General features: G+C 44.8%; 2 protein-coding genes across 2 annotated transcripts in view; one reads left to right on the forward strand and one right to left on the reverse strand.

Annotated features, from left to right (window-relative positions):
• The window catches only part of GMNC (geminin coiled-coil domain containing), a 63,976-nt gene that overhangs the window by 39,716 nt on the left and 10,232 nt on the right, over positions 1 to 14,028 (reverse strand). The window lies entirely within an intron of this gene.
• OSTN (osteocrin) lies at positions 7,045 to 13,265 on the forward strand. The gene is made up of 4 exons (XM_070754188.1): positions 7,045 to 7,090; positions 11,260 to 11,355; positions 11,988 to 12,199; positions 13,181 to 13,265. Exons 2-4 carry the CDS (start codon positions 11,260 to 11,262, stop codon positions 13,263 to 13,265), a joined length of 393 nt encoding a protein of 130 aa, XP_070610289.1. The 5' UTR covers positions 7,045 to 7,090.

Here is a 14,028-nt window from a genome sequence, read left to right on the forward strand (position 1 = left end):
TCTAGAAAGAGTGCAGAGAAGAGCAACGAAGAGGATTGGGGGACTGGAGGCTAAAACATACGATGAATGGTCACAAGAACTGGGCCTGGCTGGTTTAATGAAAAGAAGGACCAGGGGAGACATGAGAACAGCCTTCCAATCTCTCAGGGCTGCCACAAAGAAGAGGGAGTCAAGCTATTCTCCAAAGCACCTGAGAACGGAACAAGAAGCAATGGGTGGAATCTGAACAAGGAGAGAAGCAACTTAGAACTAAGGAAAAATTTCCTGACAATTAGAATAATTGATCAATGGAACTGCTTGCCACCAGAAGTTGTGAATGCTCCAACACTGGAAGTTTTAAAGAAGAGGTTGGATAACCAACTGTCTGAAGTAGTGCAGGGTTTCCTGCCTAAGCTTAACTGTCAGGAAATTTCTCCTTAGATCTAAGTTACTTCTCTCTTTGTTTAGTTTCCACCCATTGCTTCTTGTTCTACCCTCAGGTGCTTTGGAGAATAGCTTGACTCCCTCTTCTTTGGGGCAACCCCTGAGATATTGCTGCTCTCATGTCTCCCCTGGTCCTTCTTGTCATTAAACTAGCCATGCCCAGTTCCTGCAACCGTTCTTCGTATGTTTTAGCCTTCAGTCCCCTGATCCTCTTTGTGGCTCTTCTCTGCACTTTTTCTAGAGTCTCAACATCCTTTTTGCATTGTGGAGACCAAAACTGAATGCAGGATTCCAAGTATATGTACACAAGCACTTGGTGAGAAAAACAAATCTTGTGAGTTTGCCAAACGGACGGCCTAGGGAACAAATCTGTCCTTCTAGAAATACTTTTGAGGCCAGAGGGGAGTGGCAGAAACAGAGCATCAAATGTGTGTGTGTGATCTCTAACGATGCTTTGATCTATAAATGCAGAGCGTTTATAAGTAACATCCTAAACAATGGGAGGCAAGTGTCCTATAATCTCCTCCACTGTCCTCACCACTCACTGTAGGGACTTTCTACCTGAGGCTTGGTTGCCAAAAAACTGCACTGGGATGTTAAAAGTCTCTCCATTGTGCCTCTGTGGCCAGGACAGAAGGAGAAAGAGGTGCTCTCCTCATCCGATGCAAAATGCAGGTGCTGTTTCACTGTCTGGTTTGGTGCTGCAACCCAACAAGACCCACACGGACTTCAGAAGAGAATCAGAACTGCAGAACAAAACAATGGCTGCCCACCTGCCTTCCATTGAGGACCTGTAGACTGCACGAGTCCAAAAGAGGGCGGGGAAAATATTGACTGACCCCTCACATCCTGGACACAAACTGTTTCAACTCCCACCCTCAAAACGTCGCTGCAGAGCCCTGCACACCAAGACAACTAGGCACAAGGACAGTTTTTCCCCCAAACGCCATCACTCTGCTAAACAAATAATCCCCTCAACACTGTCAGACTTTTGACTAAATCTGCACTTCTATTTCTCCTAGTTTTTTCTCATCCTTCCTATCATCCTTTTCCTCCCACTTAGGACTGTAGGACTGTCACTTGTTGCTTGTATCCTAAGATTTTTATTAATATTGATTGTTTCCTCGTTGCTTATTTGACCCCTATGACCATCATTAAGTGTTGTACCACATGATTCTTGACCAATGTCTCTTTTTCTTTTATGTCCGCTGAGAGCATCTGCACCAAAGACAAATTCCTTGTGTGTCCTATTCACACTTGGCCAATAAAAAAAATTCTATTTACAGTGTTAGTTATCTGCACCCCCAGATACGTCATACCCTCGACCACCTCTGCAGCTGCATCCTTGATACCAAGGGGACTAGGACCATGCCAGCTCTTTCTAATATCCATGATGATCTCCTTTCTTTTATTAACTTTTAGAACCAGGTTACTTTTATTCCACCAGTCCCACCAGAGTCTATTATTCATGTTATGAACCTAACTTCATGTTAGATTCATAACTCCAGGAAGGGACCGGGTGAAAAGGAAGGAGGGTGGTTGACCCCAAGGAGGGCGTAATGCCTTTCCGTGTCTGGCTTTCAAGCTGGCCCTTACATGGACAGTCATTTCCTCCTGCAACATCTGAAGAATTTGGACCTGGGTGAGTGGCTGAGCGGTATGTTTGTTTGTTTACTTCCATTTCTTTCCTTTTTTAAACCACCCAACCGAAGATGGTCGTTTACAATAAAACACCCGCGTTCTTGCCTAACCCTCTTAACGCCACAGTTCACCAGGCGCACAAAGTACCCTGGACACCCGAGCAGATTCGGACATGGCAAAAATACCGATTTTACAAGCAAGTGTGGCTCGTTTGATGGAGTGAGCAAACAGTTTGCTTCACACAACCATCTGGGAGGCTGGTTAGGGGAGACAAGCAGAGACCTTGGAATCCGGCATCCAGTTTTGGTCGCCACGATGCAAAAAGGATGTTGAGATTCTAGAGAAAGTGCAGAGAAGAGCAACAAAGAGGATCAGGGGAACCATTACTCATATGTCTGGGCTATCAGCTCTGGGCTATCAAACTCCACATTTCGTCTGTGTGTCTTTGGAAACTCAGAGATCACTCTGCACACTCCTTAACTCTTTCTTTCTTTCTTTCTTTCCCTTCCTTCCTTCTTTCTCTTCCTTCCTTTCCTTTATAGCCGCTCACTTTGCCAAAACTTTATGCTGATGACACCAAGACTAGTTAACAGCCTACAAGCAGTTGTAAAAACCCAGCATTTTAAAAAGCTGTTGAAGGCACCTATCTACAACGTCCTACTTCCAAGTCCAGCACTCTCCCAGGCCCCCTTCCCCAATCCCCCCAGCCCTCCACCTTCCCACCTTGATCCTCATTTGAATAATATCCAGAAGGATATTTCCAAATTGAAGGCTGCTCGGGTTTCAAGAGGGAAGCTATTCTGGGAAACGGAAAGAGAGGGGAAATTAAATTAAATTAACTCCATGGAAGAGCTCCAGCCTCCATCCGAGCAGGAGAGGCCTTCGCTCAAACCTTGGCAGGAGTCCCCGAACTGCTACAGAAAAAACAACAACCCAGAGGTGAAGAAACCAAGCAGAGCCTGTGGGTGAATCTTTCTCCACCTTTCTTATTTCTTGGTAAGTTAGAAAAATGTGGGATACCACCACCAGCTGGATTCATAAGTGGCTGACAAACCATATGCAATGAGTCGTCTTCAATGGGTCCACATCTACATGGAGGGATGTAAGCAGTGGGGTACCAGAAGGTTTCATCTTAGACCCAATACTCTTCAATACCTTCATCAATGATTTAGGTGAAGAAATAGAAAGGGAACTTAGCAAATTTTCAGATGATACTAAGCTGGCCAGAATAGCTACCACCTCAGAAGACAAGCTCTGGAACGAATCAACAAACACCTAGAAGCAAACAAAGCAATAACCAAAAGACAACATGGGTTTGTCAAAAACAGATCATGCAGACTAATCTTATTACATTCTTTGACAAAGTGACAAAATTAGTGGACCAGAGGAATGATGTCAATTTAACTTACTTGGACTTTAGTAAGGCATTTGATAAAGTAGACCATAACCTATTACTAGATAAAGTAGAAAAACGTGGGTTAGGCAGCAACAACACCAGATGGATTCAAAACTAGCTAACCGACTGCGCTCAATGTGCAGTGCTCAATGGAACTCCATCTACACATGGAGGGATGTAAGCAGTGGAGGACCCCAAGGCTCTGTTTTAGGCCCAGGACTCTTCAACATCTTCATCAATGACTTGGATGGGGGGATAAATGGAGAACTCGTCAAATTTCCAGATGACACTAAACTGGCAGGAACAGCCAACTCTCCAGAAGACAGGCTGAAGATACAGAAGGATCTGGAATACTGGGAGCTATCCAACCAAATGAAAGGCAAAGGTGAAAGAAGTGTGAGGTTCTACATTTAGGCAAGAAAAACAAAACACACAGGTACAATATAGGTGGTACTTTGCTCAACAGTAGTAACTGTGAGAGGGATCTTGGAGTCCTGGTGGACAACCATTTAAATAGGAGCCATTTGTGTGCATCAGCTGCCCAAAAAGCCACCACAGTTCTAGGCTGCATCAACAGAGGGATAGAATCACGTGGGTTAATTCCACTTTACAAGGCCTTGCTAAGGCCACACATGGAATCCTGCATTCAGGTTTGGTCACCATGATGCAAAAAGGATGTTGAGACTCTAAAAAAAGTGAAGAGAAGAGCCACAAAGATGATTAGGGGACTGGAGGCTGAAACATACGAAGAACGGTTGCAGGAACTGGGCCTGGCTAGTTTGATGGAAAGAAGGACCAGGGGAGACATGAATGCATTTTCTTTCAACCTCTTTCAGTGCAAATTGGGTGCTCTGGGGTGGAGCTCCATTTTCGCTACCCCACTGTGTGTCCCCCCCATCCGGGCAGTAGCCCACCCCTGTCTAGCCCCCTACTCAAGCAGGAGAACCTATACCATCTTCAGACAAACGGCTGTCCAATCTCTGGAGCAGCCACAACTTTGTTGGGCGGCATAAAAATCAAAACTAACTAACTAACTTCTGGAGGCAACTTCTGTTCCATGAGTTAATTGTAGCTGCTGCCAGGAAATTTCTCTTTAATTTTAGGTTGCTCCTTTCCTGGATCAGTTTCCATTCATTGAATGGTGGATGGACTTCTGACGAACCTCTTTCACCATCATCAGATCCTGATTTATTTATTTTATTTTATTTTTATTTATTTTGCCAAGTACCTATTGGTAGCATACAAAGATATAACAATATTTATATACATGATAGTAGTAAGAGAGAAACGTAAGGACAGGGGATGTAAGGCACTCTTGTGCACTTATACACGCCCCTTACTGACCTCTTAGGAATTGGAAGAGGTCAACAGTGGACAATCTAACGGTCAAGTTTTGGCCCTTAGGTGACGATACTACAGAGTCTGGTAGTGAGTTCCATGCATCAACTACTTGGTTATTAAAGTCGTATTTCCTGCAGTTGAGTTTGGAGCAATTTACTTTGAGGTTCTATCTGTTGTGTCCTCACATGTTGTTGTGGTTGAAGCTGAAGTAGTTGTTGACAGGAGTTATAGCAGATGATTTTATGGGCTGTGTTTAAGGCGACGTAATTCTAAGCTTTCTAAACCTAGGATTGTAAGTCTAGTTGCGTAGGGGATTCTGTTGCGAGTGGAGGGTTCTTCTCGGAAAGTATCTCTGGACGTTTTCTAGAGTGTTTATGTCCAAAGTGCAGTATGGGTTCCAGACAGATGAGCTGTATTCAAGGATTGGTCTGGTGAAGGTTTTGTATTTATTTATTTATTTATTTATTAGTTGGACTTGTATGCCGCCCCTCTCCGAAGACTCGGGGCAACTCACAACAAGTAAAAACAGTCACAACAATCCAATTAATTAAAATATTTAACGATTTAAGAAAACCCCATGTAATAGCAAACACACACACAAGCATACCATGTATAATTAACATGCCCAGGGGAGATGTTTAGTTTCCCCATGCCTGACGGCAAAGGTGAGTCTTAAGGAGTTTTCGGAAGGCAGGAAGAGTAGGGGCAGTTCTAATCTCCGGGGGGAGTTGGTTTCAGAGAGCCGGCGCCGCCACAGAGAAGGCTCTTCCCCTGGGACCCGCCAACTGGCATTGTTTAGTTGATGGGACCCGGAGGAGGCCCACTCTGTGGGACCTAATCGGTCGCTGGGATTCGTGCGGCAGGAGGCGGTCTCGGAGATATTCTGGTCCAGTGCCATGAAGGGCTTTAAAGGTCATAACCAACACTTTGAATTGTGACCGGAAATTGATCGGCAGCCAATGCAGACTGCGGAGTGATGGTGAAACATGGGCATACCTAGGTAAGCCCATGACTGCTCTCGCAGCTGCATTCTGCACGATCTGTTTCCGAATACTCTTCAAAGGTAGCCCCATGTAGAGAGCGTTACAGTAGTCGAGCCTCGAGGTGATGAGGGCATGAGTGACTGTGAGCAGTGACTCCCGGTCCAAATAGGGCCGCAACTGGTGCACCAGGCGAACCTGGGCAAACGCCCCCCTCGCCACAGCTGAGAGATGGTTTTCTAATGTGAGCTGTGGATCGAGGAGGACGCCCAAGTTGCGGACCCTCTCTGAGGGGGTCAACAATTCCCCCCCCAGGGTAATGGACGGACAGATGGAATTGTCCTTGGGAGGCAAAACCCACAGCCACTCCGTCTTATCCGGGTTGAGTTTGAGTCTGTTGACACCCATCCAGGCCCCAACAGCCTCCAGGCACCGGCACATCACTTCCACCGCTTCGTTGACTGGACATGGGGTGGAGATGTAAAGCTGGGTATCATCCGCATATTGATGATACCTCACCCCATGCCCTTGGATGATCTCACCCAGCGGTTTCATGTAGATGTTAAATAGCAAGGGGGAGAGGACCGACCCCTGAGGCACCCCACAAGGGAGAGACCTCGGAGCCGACCTCTGACCCCCCACTAACACCGACTGCGACCGGCCAGAGAGGTAGGAGGAGAACCACTGAAGCACAGTGCCTCCCACCCCCAGCCCCTCCAACCGGCGCAGAAGGATACCATGGTTGATGGTATCGAAAGCCGCTGAGAGATCGAGGAGCACCAGGACAGAGGATAAACCCCTGTCCCGGGCCCGCCAGAGATCATCCATCAACGCGACCAAAGCAGTTTCCGTGCTGTAACCGGGCCTGAAACCCGACTGCTGGGGACCTAGATAACCAGCTTCTTCTTGTATGCTCTGGTTAGTAGTGTGAGATTACTGGAGCAGAAGCTACATAGGATTAGGTGAACAACTCTCGAAGCCTTTTTGGCAATGTTGTTGCAGGGGCTTTGGCACGGAGGTCCCCTGATTTCTCTCCTGATCGTGCTTAGACCGATGAAGCAGCAGCTGCCGTCAGAAGCAGCCTGCCCATTTCAGAAGGGAGGGAGGAAAATAAGTGATGCTAAGAGCAGAGCTAGTGGAACAAACTTCAGACGTGATGTAAGAGGGGGCAGAGGCTCCATCCGAGACTATAAAAGACCAGAGAGGGGGGAAAGAGAAAAGCAGAGAATCCACTTAGGGAGATCCACCCAGGAAAGGACACAAGCCACTTGGGAGAATTGGTTCAAAGAGATCTGGGACTCTCGGCAAGGTGAGTGGGCAGCTACTGACTTTGTCCTCCTTTCCTCTCTCTTTCTCGCCTTGGGGGATCGAACATGGGTTTCCCAGCACAAAGGCTTCGGGGCAGGAAGTTCTGAGAAGGTTTGAGAAAGGGATGAATATCGGGCTCCTCTCTGCAATGTGGGAGATTTCTTCCCCACTGGCTGAGAAGGATGGAGCCATGAAAATCTTCCTGTTGTTAAAAGAAAACTTTTGTTTACTTAAAGACATAAAAGATACTAATGATTTAGAAACTGAATGTCAAAAGGGAAATATACTGCTCAAAAAAACAAAGGGAGCCCTCCAAGAACCCATCCTGGATCTGAATGAATGAAATATTCTCATGTAATACTTTGTTCTGTACAAAGTTGAATGTGCCTTTGAAATTGATTGTCAATCAGTGTTGCTTCCCAAGTGGACAGTTTGATTTCACAGGAGTTTGATTTACTTGGAGTTATATTGTGTTGTTTAAGTGCTCCCTTTATTTTTAGGGGGTTAGGAGTTTTGGGGTTAGGAGTTTAAGATAGCTCTATAATGTTACAAGCAGGCTGTAATAAATAATAGTCAATAGGGTGGTTGATGTTTGTGTTAATTGTTAAGTACTTAAGCTTTGATAGAGACTTGTAAATATGAAATTTGTTTTTTGTGTGTGTACGTTTTGTATAATTAACCAGTGGAACAGCTTGCCTCCAGAAGTTGTGAGTGCTCCAACACTGGAAGCTTTTAAGCAGAGGTTGGATAACCATCTGTCTGAAGTAGTGTAGAGTTTCCTGCCAACGCTGGGGGTTGGACTAGAAGACCTCCGAGGTCCCTTCCCACTCTATTGTTATTGTTGTTGTATGTTATGTATTGGGATTTTTTAATGTAAATATTCAATAAAGATATTTTAAAAAGAAAAGAAAATCCCCCCCCCAAAAAAGGAGGAGGAGCTCTCCAAGGTCCCTTCCAGCAATTATAGGATTTTAATTCTCAAATATTTGGGGAGGGGGTGATTTTCCTCTGCACTCAGCTCACCGTGGGGGGAATTAAAATAGGAATAATAGAAGCATTTACATGCTGCTCAAGAGGTTTGGGAGGGAAAGAAATGGAGGAGACACTTCTGAAGGATTTGGCAGGGATTCAGGTTATGAATGAATGACTTTGGGGGGGGGGGACTCTGGGGGCCATCTAGTCCAGCCCCCATTCAGCCTGGGAACCCTTTGCAACGGTGGCCTTATACACCCCCCCCCACTTTGGAAAGCAAACAGCGAAGAAGCCCCCGTATCCTCTCTCTGTCCTGCCCGACGGTCTCCTCACTTGGTGACTTCTTCTGAAATCGCTAAATTCTTCTTTGCGCCCCAACGGAGTCCTTTCGTGTCGGCCTCTTGACCGCCGACCTGCTTCCAGTTTTAAGAGCAAAGAGCCCTCCCCTCGCCTTCCTTTCCGGGCACAGCAGGGAATACAACAGGGAATACTGTGTGCAGTTGTGGTGGCCACAATATAAAAGAGATGTTGAGACTTTGGAAAGTCTAAAAAAAGATGAAGGACGGCTGCAGCAATAAGGGATGTCCAGTCTGGACGAATGAAGGACCAGGGGGAGAAGGGAAAGGGAGTGGGAGAAGAGCAGAGCAGAACAATTGGAGAATGATGGAGTGGAAGGGAAGGAAAGAAGGAAAAGAAAAATGAAGGCAGGGAAAGAATGGAGGAAAAACGGAAGTCGCCTGACCAAGGCAGCATCATACAGGCAGGCGGTCAGAAGAACCTAAGAACCTCAGAAGAGCCCTGGTGAATCAGGCGAAAGCCCAACAAGTCCAGCATTCTGTGTCCCACAGTGGCCCCCCAATTATCCATGGGGATCTTGAGCAGAAAGAGAAGGCAAGACCCTCCCTTTCCCCTGACCCCCAACAAATGGGACCCAAGGGAATCCTGCCTGCCTCAACCAACATAGAGGCAGCACATGGACATCCATTGCAATCACCACCATAGATACACTTGGCATCCATGAATCTGTCCAATCCTGCCTTGAAGCTCTCTAGGCTGACAGCTGTCACGACCTCTTCTGGAAGGGAATCCCATCAACCAAGGACCCTCTAGGTGGAGAAGAAATGTTTCCCTTGATTTGTCTTCACTTTCTCACCTGTGAGCTTTAGGGAGTGACCCCCTCGTCCTAGTATTGTGGGATAGAGAAAAGGATTATTCTCCGTCCACCTTTTCTATCCCATGCAGGATTTTATTCCCTTCGATCAAGTCCCCCCTTCAACGCCGTCTTTCAAGGCTGAAGAGACCAAGGTGTTGCAACCTGGTTTCACAAGGGAGGGGCTCCATTCCCTTGATCCTTCTTGTGGCCCTTTTTTGCCCCTTTCCTCACTCTCCAGGTGAGCTCACCCTCCTCCTTCTGTTGATGCAGCCCAAGATCACACCGGCTCTTTTGGCTGCTGCAGCTCAGAGCTGGCCCAGGTGTCCTCCGTGGCCGTTCCAAAGTACCTGCTCCTTTTCCAACGTTGAGCCAGGTGGTATCACCTCTCTTGTTGCCTGAGCCTCTGGTTTGTCTTTCCCTGTGGCAAAACGTGAGCAGCCCCTGGACGTTTCCTAAAGCAGTGTTTCCCAACCTTGGCCTCTTGAAGAGATCTGGACTTCAACTACCGGCATCCGCTGGCTGGGGAATTCTGGGAGTTGAAGTCCAAATATCTTCAAGTGGCCAAGGTTGGGAAACACTGTTCTAGAATGTCCGAAATGCAGAATGGGTTCCAGGCAGATGAGCTGTATTCAAGGATTGGTCTGGCCAATGTGTCTTTGCTTCCTGTCCTTTGTGGATTTTTGTGTGAATTTTCTCACAATTTCTTGGAAGTTTAACCAAGTTTAACCAAAGCGAATGAGACGCCCTGGCTGGGGCTACAGTGGAGCAGAGTGCACGGGCGCCACCTGGTGGATGTATTGGAGCACAGCAGCTAGTTCCCATTGCTTTGACTGGGACCAAGTTCTGGGCCAGAAGTGTTAGAATAACTTTATTCTGACTCTAAATGTACAATTGTAAACTAATCGGCGTACGTTAAAATGAGATTTCATTGAACATAAAACATAATTAATATAAAATTAAAATATGATTGAAGAAACAATCTTCAGAGAAAGGGAGAAAGATAATTATAGTTATGTAACGCATGCTTAAAGAAAATTTAAAATTTAACGATATGAATGTTAGAATTAAAAATGAAGAAACTTTGTGTAATTCACATGCATTTTTTAGATTAAAATTAGCTGTTGAAGTAATACTTTTTAATATAATGTTTTTATTGATATAAGCTTGGTCGTTAGATAGATGGAGTAATTATCGATGAAATAAAAATAGGATTTAGGATGTTTTATTAACTTTTTACCTAAGACATTTTTTAAAAGCTTGGTTGTTAGACAGATGAAGTAATGGTTAATGAAATGAAAATAGGTTTCAAGATGTTTTATTAATTATTTATATAAGATATTTTATAAGCATGTTGTTAGTAGGCATCAATGTTATAGATGTTTTCATGTATGTATATTATTCAAGTTGGAGAAAAATAAAAAAAAATCAGAAAAACAAAAGAAATTTTGTTGCATGCTAATACTGTATATCTTTTTAAAAAAATATTTTTATTTTTTAATTGAGAAAATTTAAAATGCAAATTCAAAAAAAAAAAAAAGAGCGGGTGGAGGAGGAAATAAGATTTTACCCAAAACTTCAAAAAAACATGTATTGAAAAGAAAGAAAAATAAAGAAAGAAAGAAAGAAAGAAAGAGAGGGGAAGAGAGAGAGACAGAGAGAGAAAGAAAGAAAGGGAAAGAGAGACAGACAGAGAGAAAGAGAGAAAGAAAGAGACAGAGAGAGAGAAAGAGAGAGAGAGAAAGAAAAAATAAAGAAAGAGGAAGGAAGGAAGAGAAAGAAAGAGAGAGAGAGAGAAAGAGAGAGAGAAAGAAGGAAAGAAAGAGGAAGGAAGGAAGGAAGGAAAGAAGGAAGGAAGGAAGGAAGGAAGGAAGGAAGGAAGGAAGGAAGGAAGGATGGAAGAAGATCCCACTTAACCTTTCTGTCTTTTTTCTCTTTTTTCAGTGCAGGCTAAAATATCTCCTGCCCTCCAGGAAAAGCTCAGTCCGCCCCCCCTCGGCCACATCTCCCTGCAAATTTAAGAACCCAGCTGTTGTTGTCTTTTGCAGATGCAGCCGTGCCAGCTGACAGCGGGATACCTCCTGCTGAGCCTTCTGCTCCTCTGGCAGCCCAGGAGAGCCTCCCTGACCCAGGGCATGCAACAGGTAAAGGGCAGGGTGTGTGTGTGTTGAGGAGTGTGTGGAGTGACCCCTGAGTTATCAAGGAGGCACATGGGCAAAGGAAACGTGGAATCCTAGCAGATATCCAGCAGATAGTTCAGCGATACACATATATTAAAGCGTATAAAGTATTTAATTTAGCAAATATCGTTGTCAGGTTAAACAGTCCGGTCATACACAGTCAACTCTGTCAATATCTCTCATTGCATTAACAATGCTCCAAGTCTTACTTGTACAGGTTACAAATACATAAACCAGCATCAAACACACAGATCTTACTACAGCAGTCACAATGAATCAGAGAAATAACAGAAATAGCAGAGAGAGAGAATCATGCTTCTGGCGCCCTCTAATGGCCATCTGCAACACCAACTCTTAAAGCCATAGTGCTTCAATACATACAAGCATTCATTGGGAGCCACGGGCGCACCTGTGTGTCCGCGCACAATTTCACTACCTGCCCAGGTGCAGTAGCGTAATTGCGCTGGACTCCACTAGCACTCAGAGCCACGGGGGGCGAGCACATGTCACCGTTCCACCTTAGCAGCCCACCTCTGGTGCGTGGCATATAAATCCAAATAATAAGTAAAAGAAATACATCTTCTTTTATGTCACAGCGGTCCCTTGATCCCCCGCTCGGCCCTGGCCCAGGACAGCTTCCTCCTTCCCGGGAAGACAAGTCCACGGCTGACCTGGTGGCCAAAATGTTACTCCTGAACGAACTGGTGTCCTTGGAAAACGACGTCTTTGAGACCAAGAAGAAGAGAAGCTTCCCTGGGTTTGGTTCCCCCCTCGACAGGCTTTCCAAGGGCCTGAAGACCAAGCAGAGGTGGGTGGCTCCAAGCCTTCTCCTGCTTCTTCGCACTCGCTGCTCTTGAGGGGATGGGTGAGGATGTTCTCCATTGGGCGGTCCTACTCGCCAGGTCTCCCCACCTCTTCCAATCTTACTAGACACAAGAGGAGTTTTTTTTCCTGAAGGCCATCACTCTGCTAAACAAATAATTCCCTCAACACTGTCAGACTATTTACTGAGTCTGCCCTTCTATTTCTACTAGTTTTTCTCATCCTTCCTATCATCCTTTTCCTCCCACTTAGGACTGTAGGACTGTCACTTGTTGCTTGTATCCTAAGATTTTTATTAGTATTGTTTGTTTCTTCATTGCTTATTTGACCCCTGTGACCATCATTAAGTGTTGTACCACATAATTCTTAACAAATGTCTCTTTTTCTTTTATGTCCACTGAGAGCATCTGCACCAGAGACAAATTCCTTGTGTGTCCAATCACACTTGGCCAATATAATTCTATTCTATTCTATATTCTATTTCGTAAACTACTCAAGACTCATTTATACCACCAGGCATGGGGGAGTTGAGATATTCCTTCCCCCTAGGCCATTACAAGTTATGCATGGTATGTTTGTGTGTATGTTTGGTTTTTATAAATAAGGTTTTTTAGCTGTTTTATTATTGGATTGTCACATGCTGTTTTTATCATTGTTGTTAGCCGCCCCGAGTCTGCTGAGAGGGGCGGCATACAAATCCAATAAATTATTATTATTATTATTATTATTATTATTATTATTATTATTATTGTTATTATTATTATTCTATTCTATTCTATTCTTCTAGTTGGGTCATGCAATGTCTGCCCGATAACCCCCAAGCCCAGAGACCCCCTGCCCAGTTCAGCCCTGAGTTACAGAGACTCTCTTGCCTTCCATTGTTGGGCAGGAAGGCCCTGGGTCTGGTGGGGTCCCAAAAGAAGCCCCCCCCCCCAATCCTCTCTCTTGACTCCTGTCTTTCTTGCAGGAAAGTCCGGCCTCGGCCAAAGAAGTGGTTTGGGCTTCCTCTGGATCGGATCGGAGGGAATCGCCTGAGAAGCCCCAAGGCTTAGGAGATCCATCCGGGTGAGATCAACCCCCCCCCAAACCATGTGCCACGGGGGGGGGGGGGCTGGCCTTCTCCCCCTCTTGCCAGGAGCTGGGGGGGGGGGCAGAGGGAGGCAGGTATGGGCCCAGATGAAGAATCACAGTCCCGTTTGCCTCCTCCATCTTCCATGGGTGGGACATTCTTGGACGCTCCTTTTGGAGGTCTCGACCCCCTTCCCCCTTCTAGGGTCACCGGGAGAGGGTTGAAAAGCCTCTTGGGGAGAATTGCAACCGGAAGGAATCTGGGGGCCCCAAAGGCTGAAGTTGCACCCAAGGCTAAATGGAAGCTTTCGTTTCATTTCATTTCATTTCATATTATATTATATATGATACGATATTGTTATATTATTTTATATTATATTATATTAGTGTTATTTTTATTCTTATTATTTTTATTTTACTATTTTATTTTACATTAATGTTTTATCTTATTTACTTTATTTTACTTACTTCTTTTCATTTCACTTATTTTATTTCTTCATTTATTATTTTATTATTTGTTTTTCATTATTATTATTATTATTATTATAATTTTACATTCATATTTTACTCTATTTACTTTATTTTACCTACTTAATTTCACTTCACTTCTTTATTTTATTTTATTATTTTATTTCTATTTTAATTTGTATCCCACCTTTTATCATTTTTGCAAATAACTCAAGGTGGCAAACATACCTAATATTTCCTCCTGTTTTCCCCCACAACCACCCTGTGAGGTGGGTAAGG

This window comes from Erythrolamprus reginae, chromosome 5 (genome assembly GCF_031021105.1).
Source record: "Erythrolamprus reginae isolate rEryReg1 chromosome 5, rEryReg1.hap1, whole genome shotgun sequence".
Taxonomy (NCBI): Eukaryota; Metazoa; Chordata; class Lepidosauria; order Squamata; family Dipsadidae; genus Erythrolamprus; species Erythrolamprus reginae.

What these genes read in the sequence shown, in the direction of transcription:
- OSTN (XM_070754188.1), top strand. Translation starts at nt 11,260, where the DNA reads ATGCAGCCGTGCCAGCTGACAGCGGGATACCTCCTGCTGAGCCTTCTG. An exon ending in TGACCCAGGGCATGCAACAG is followed by an intron (nt 11,356 to 11,987) that starts GTAAAGGGCAGG and finishes TTTATGTCACAG; the next exon opens with CGGTCCCTTGATCCCCCGCT. An exon ending in GGCCTGAAGACCAAGCAGAG is followed by an intron (nt 12,200 to 13,180) that starts GTGGGTGGCTCC and finishes TCTTTCTTGCAG; the next exon opens with GAAAGTCCGGCCTCGGCCAA.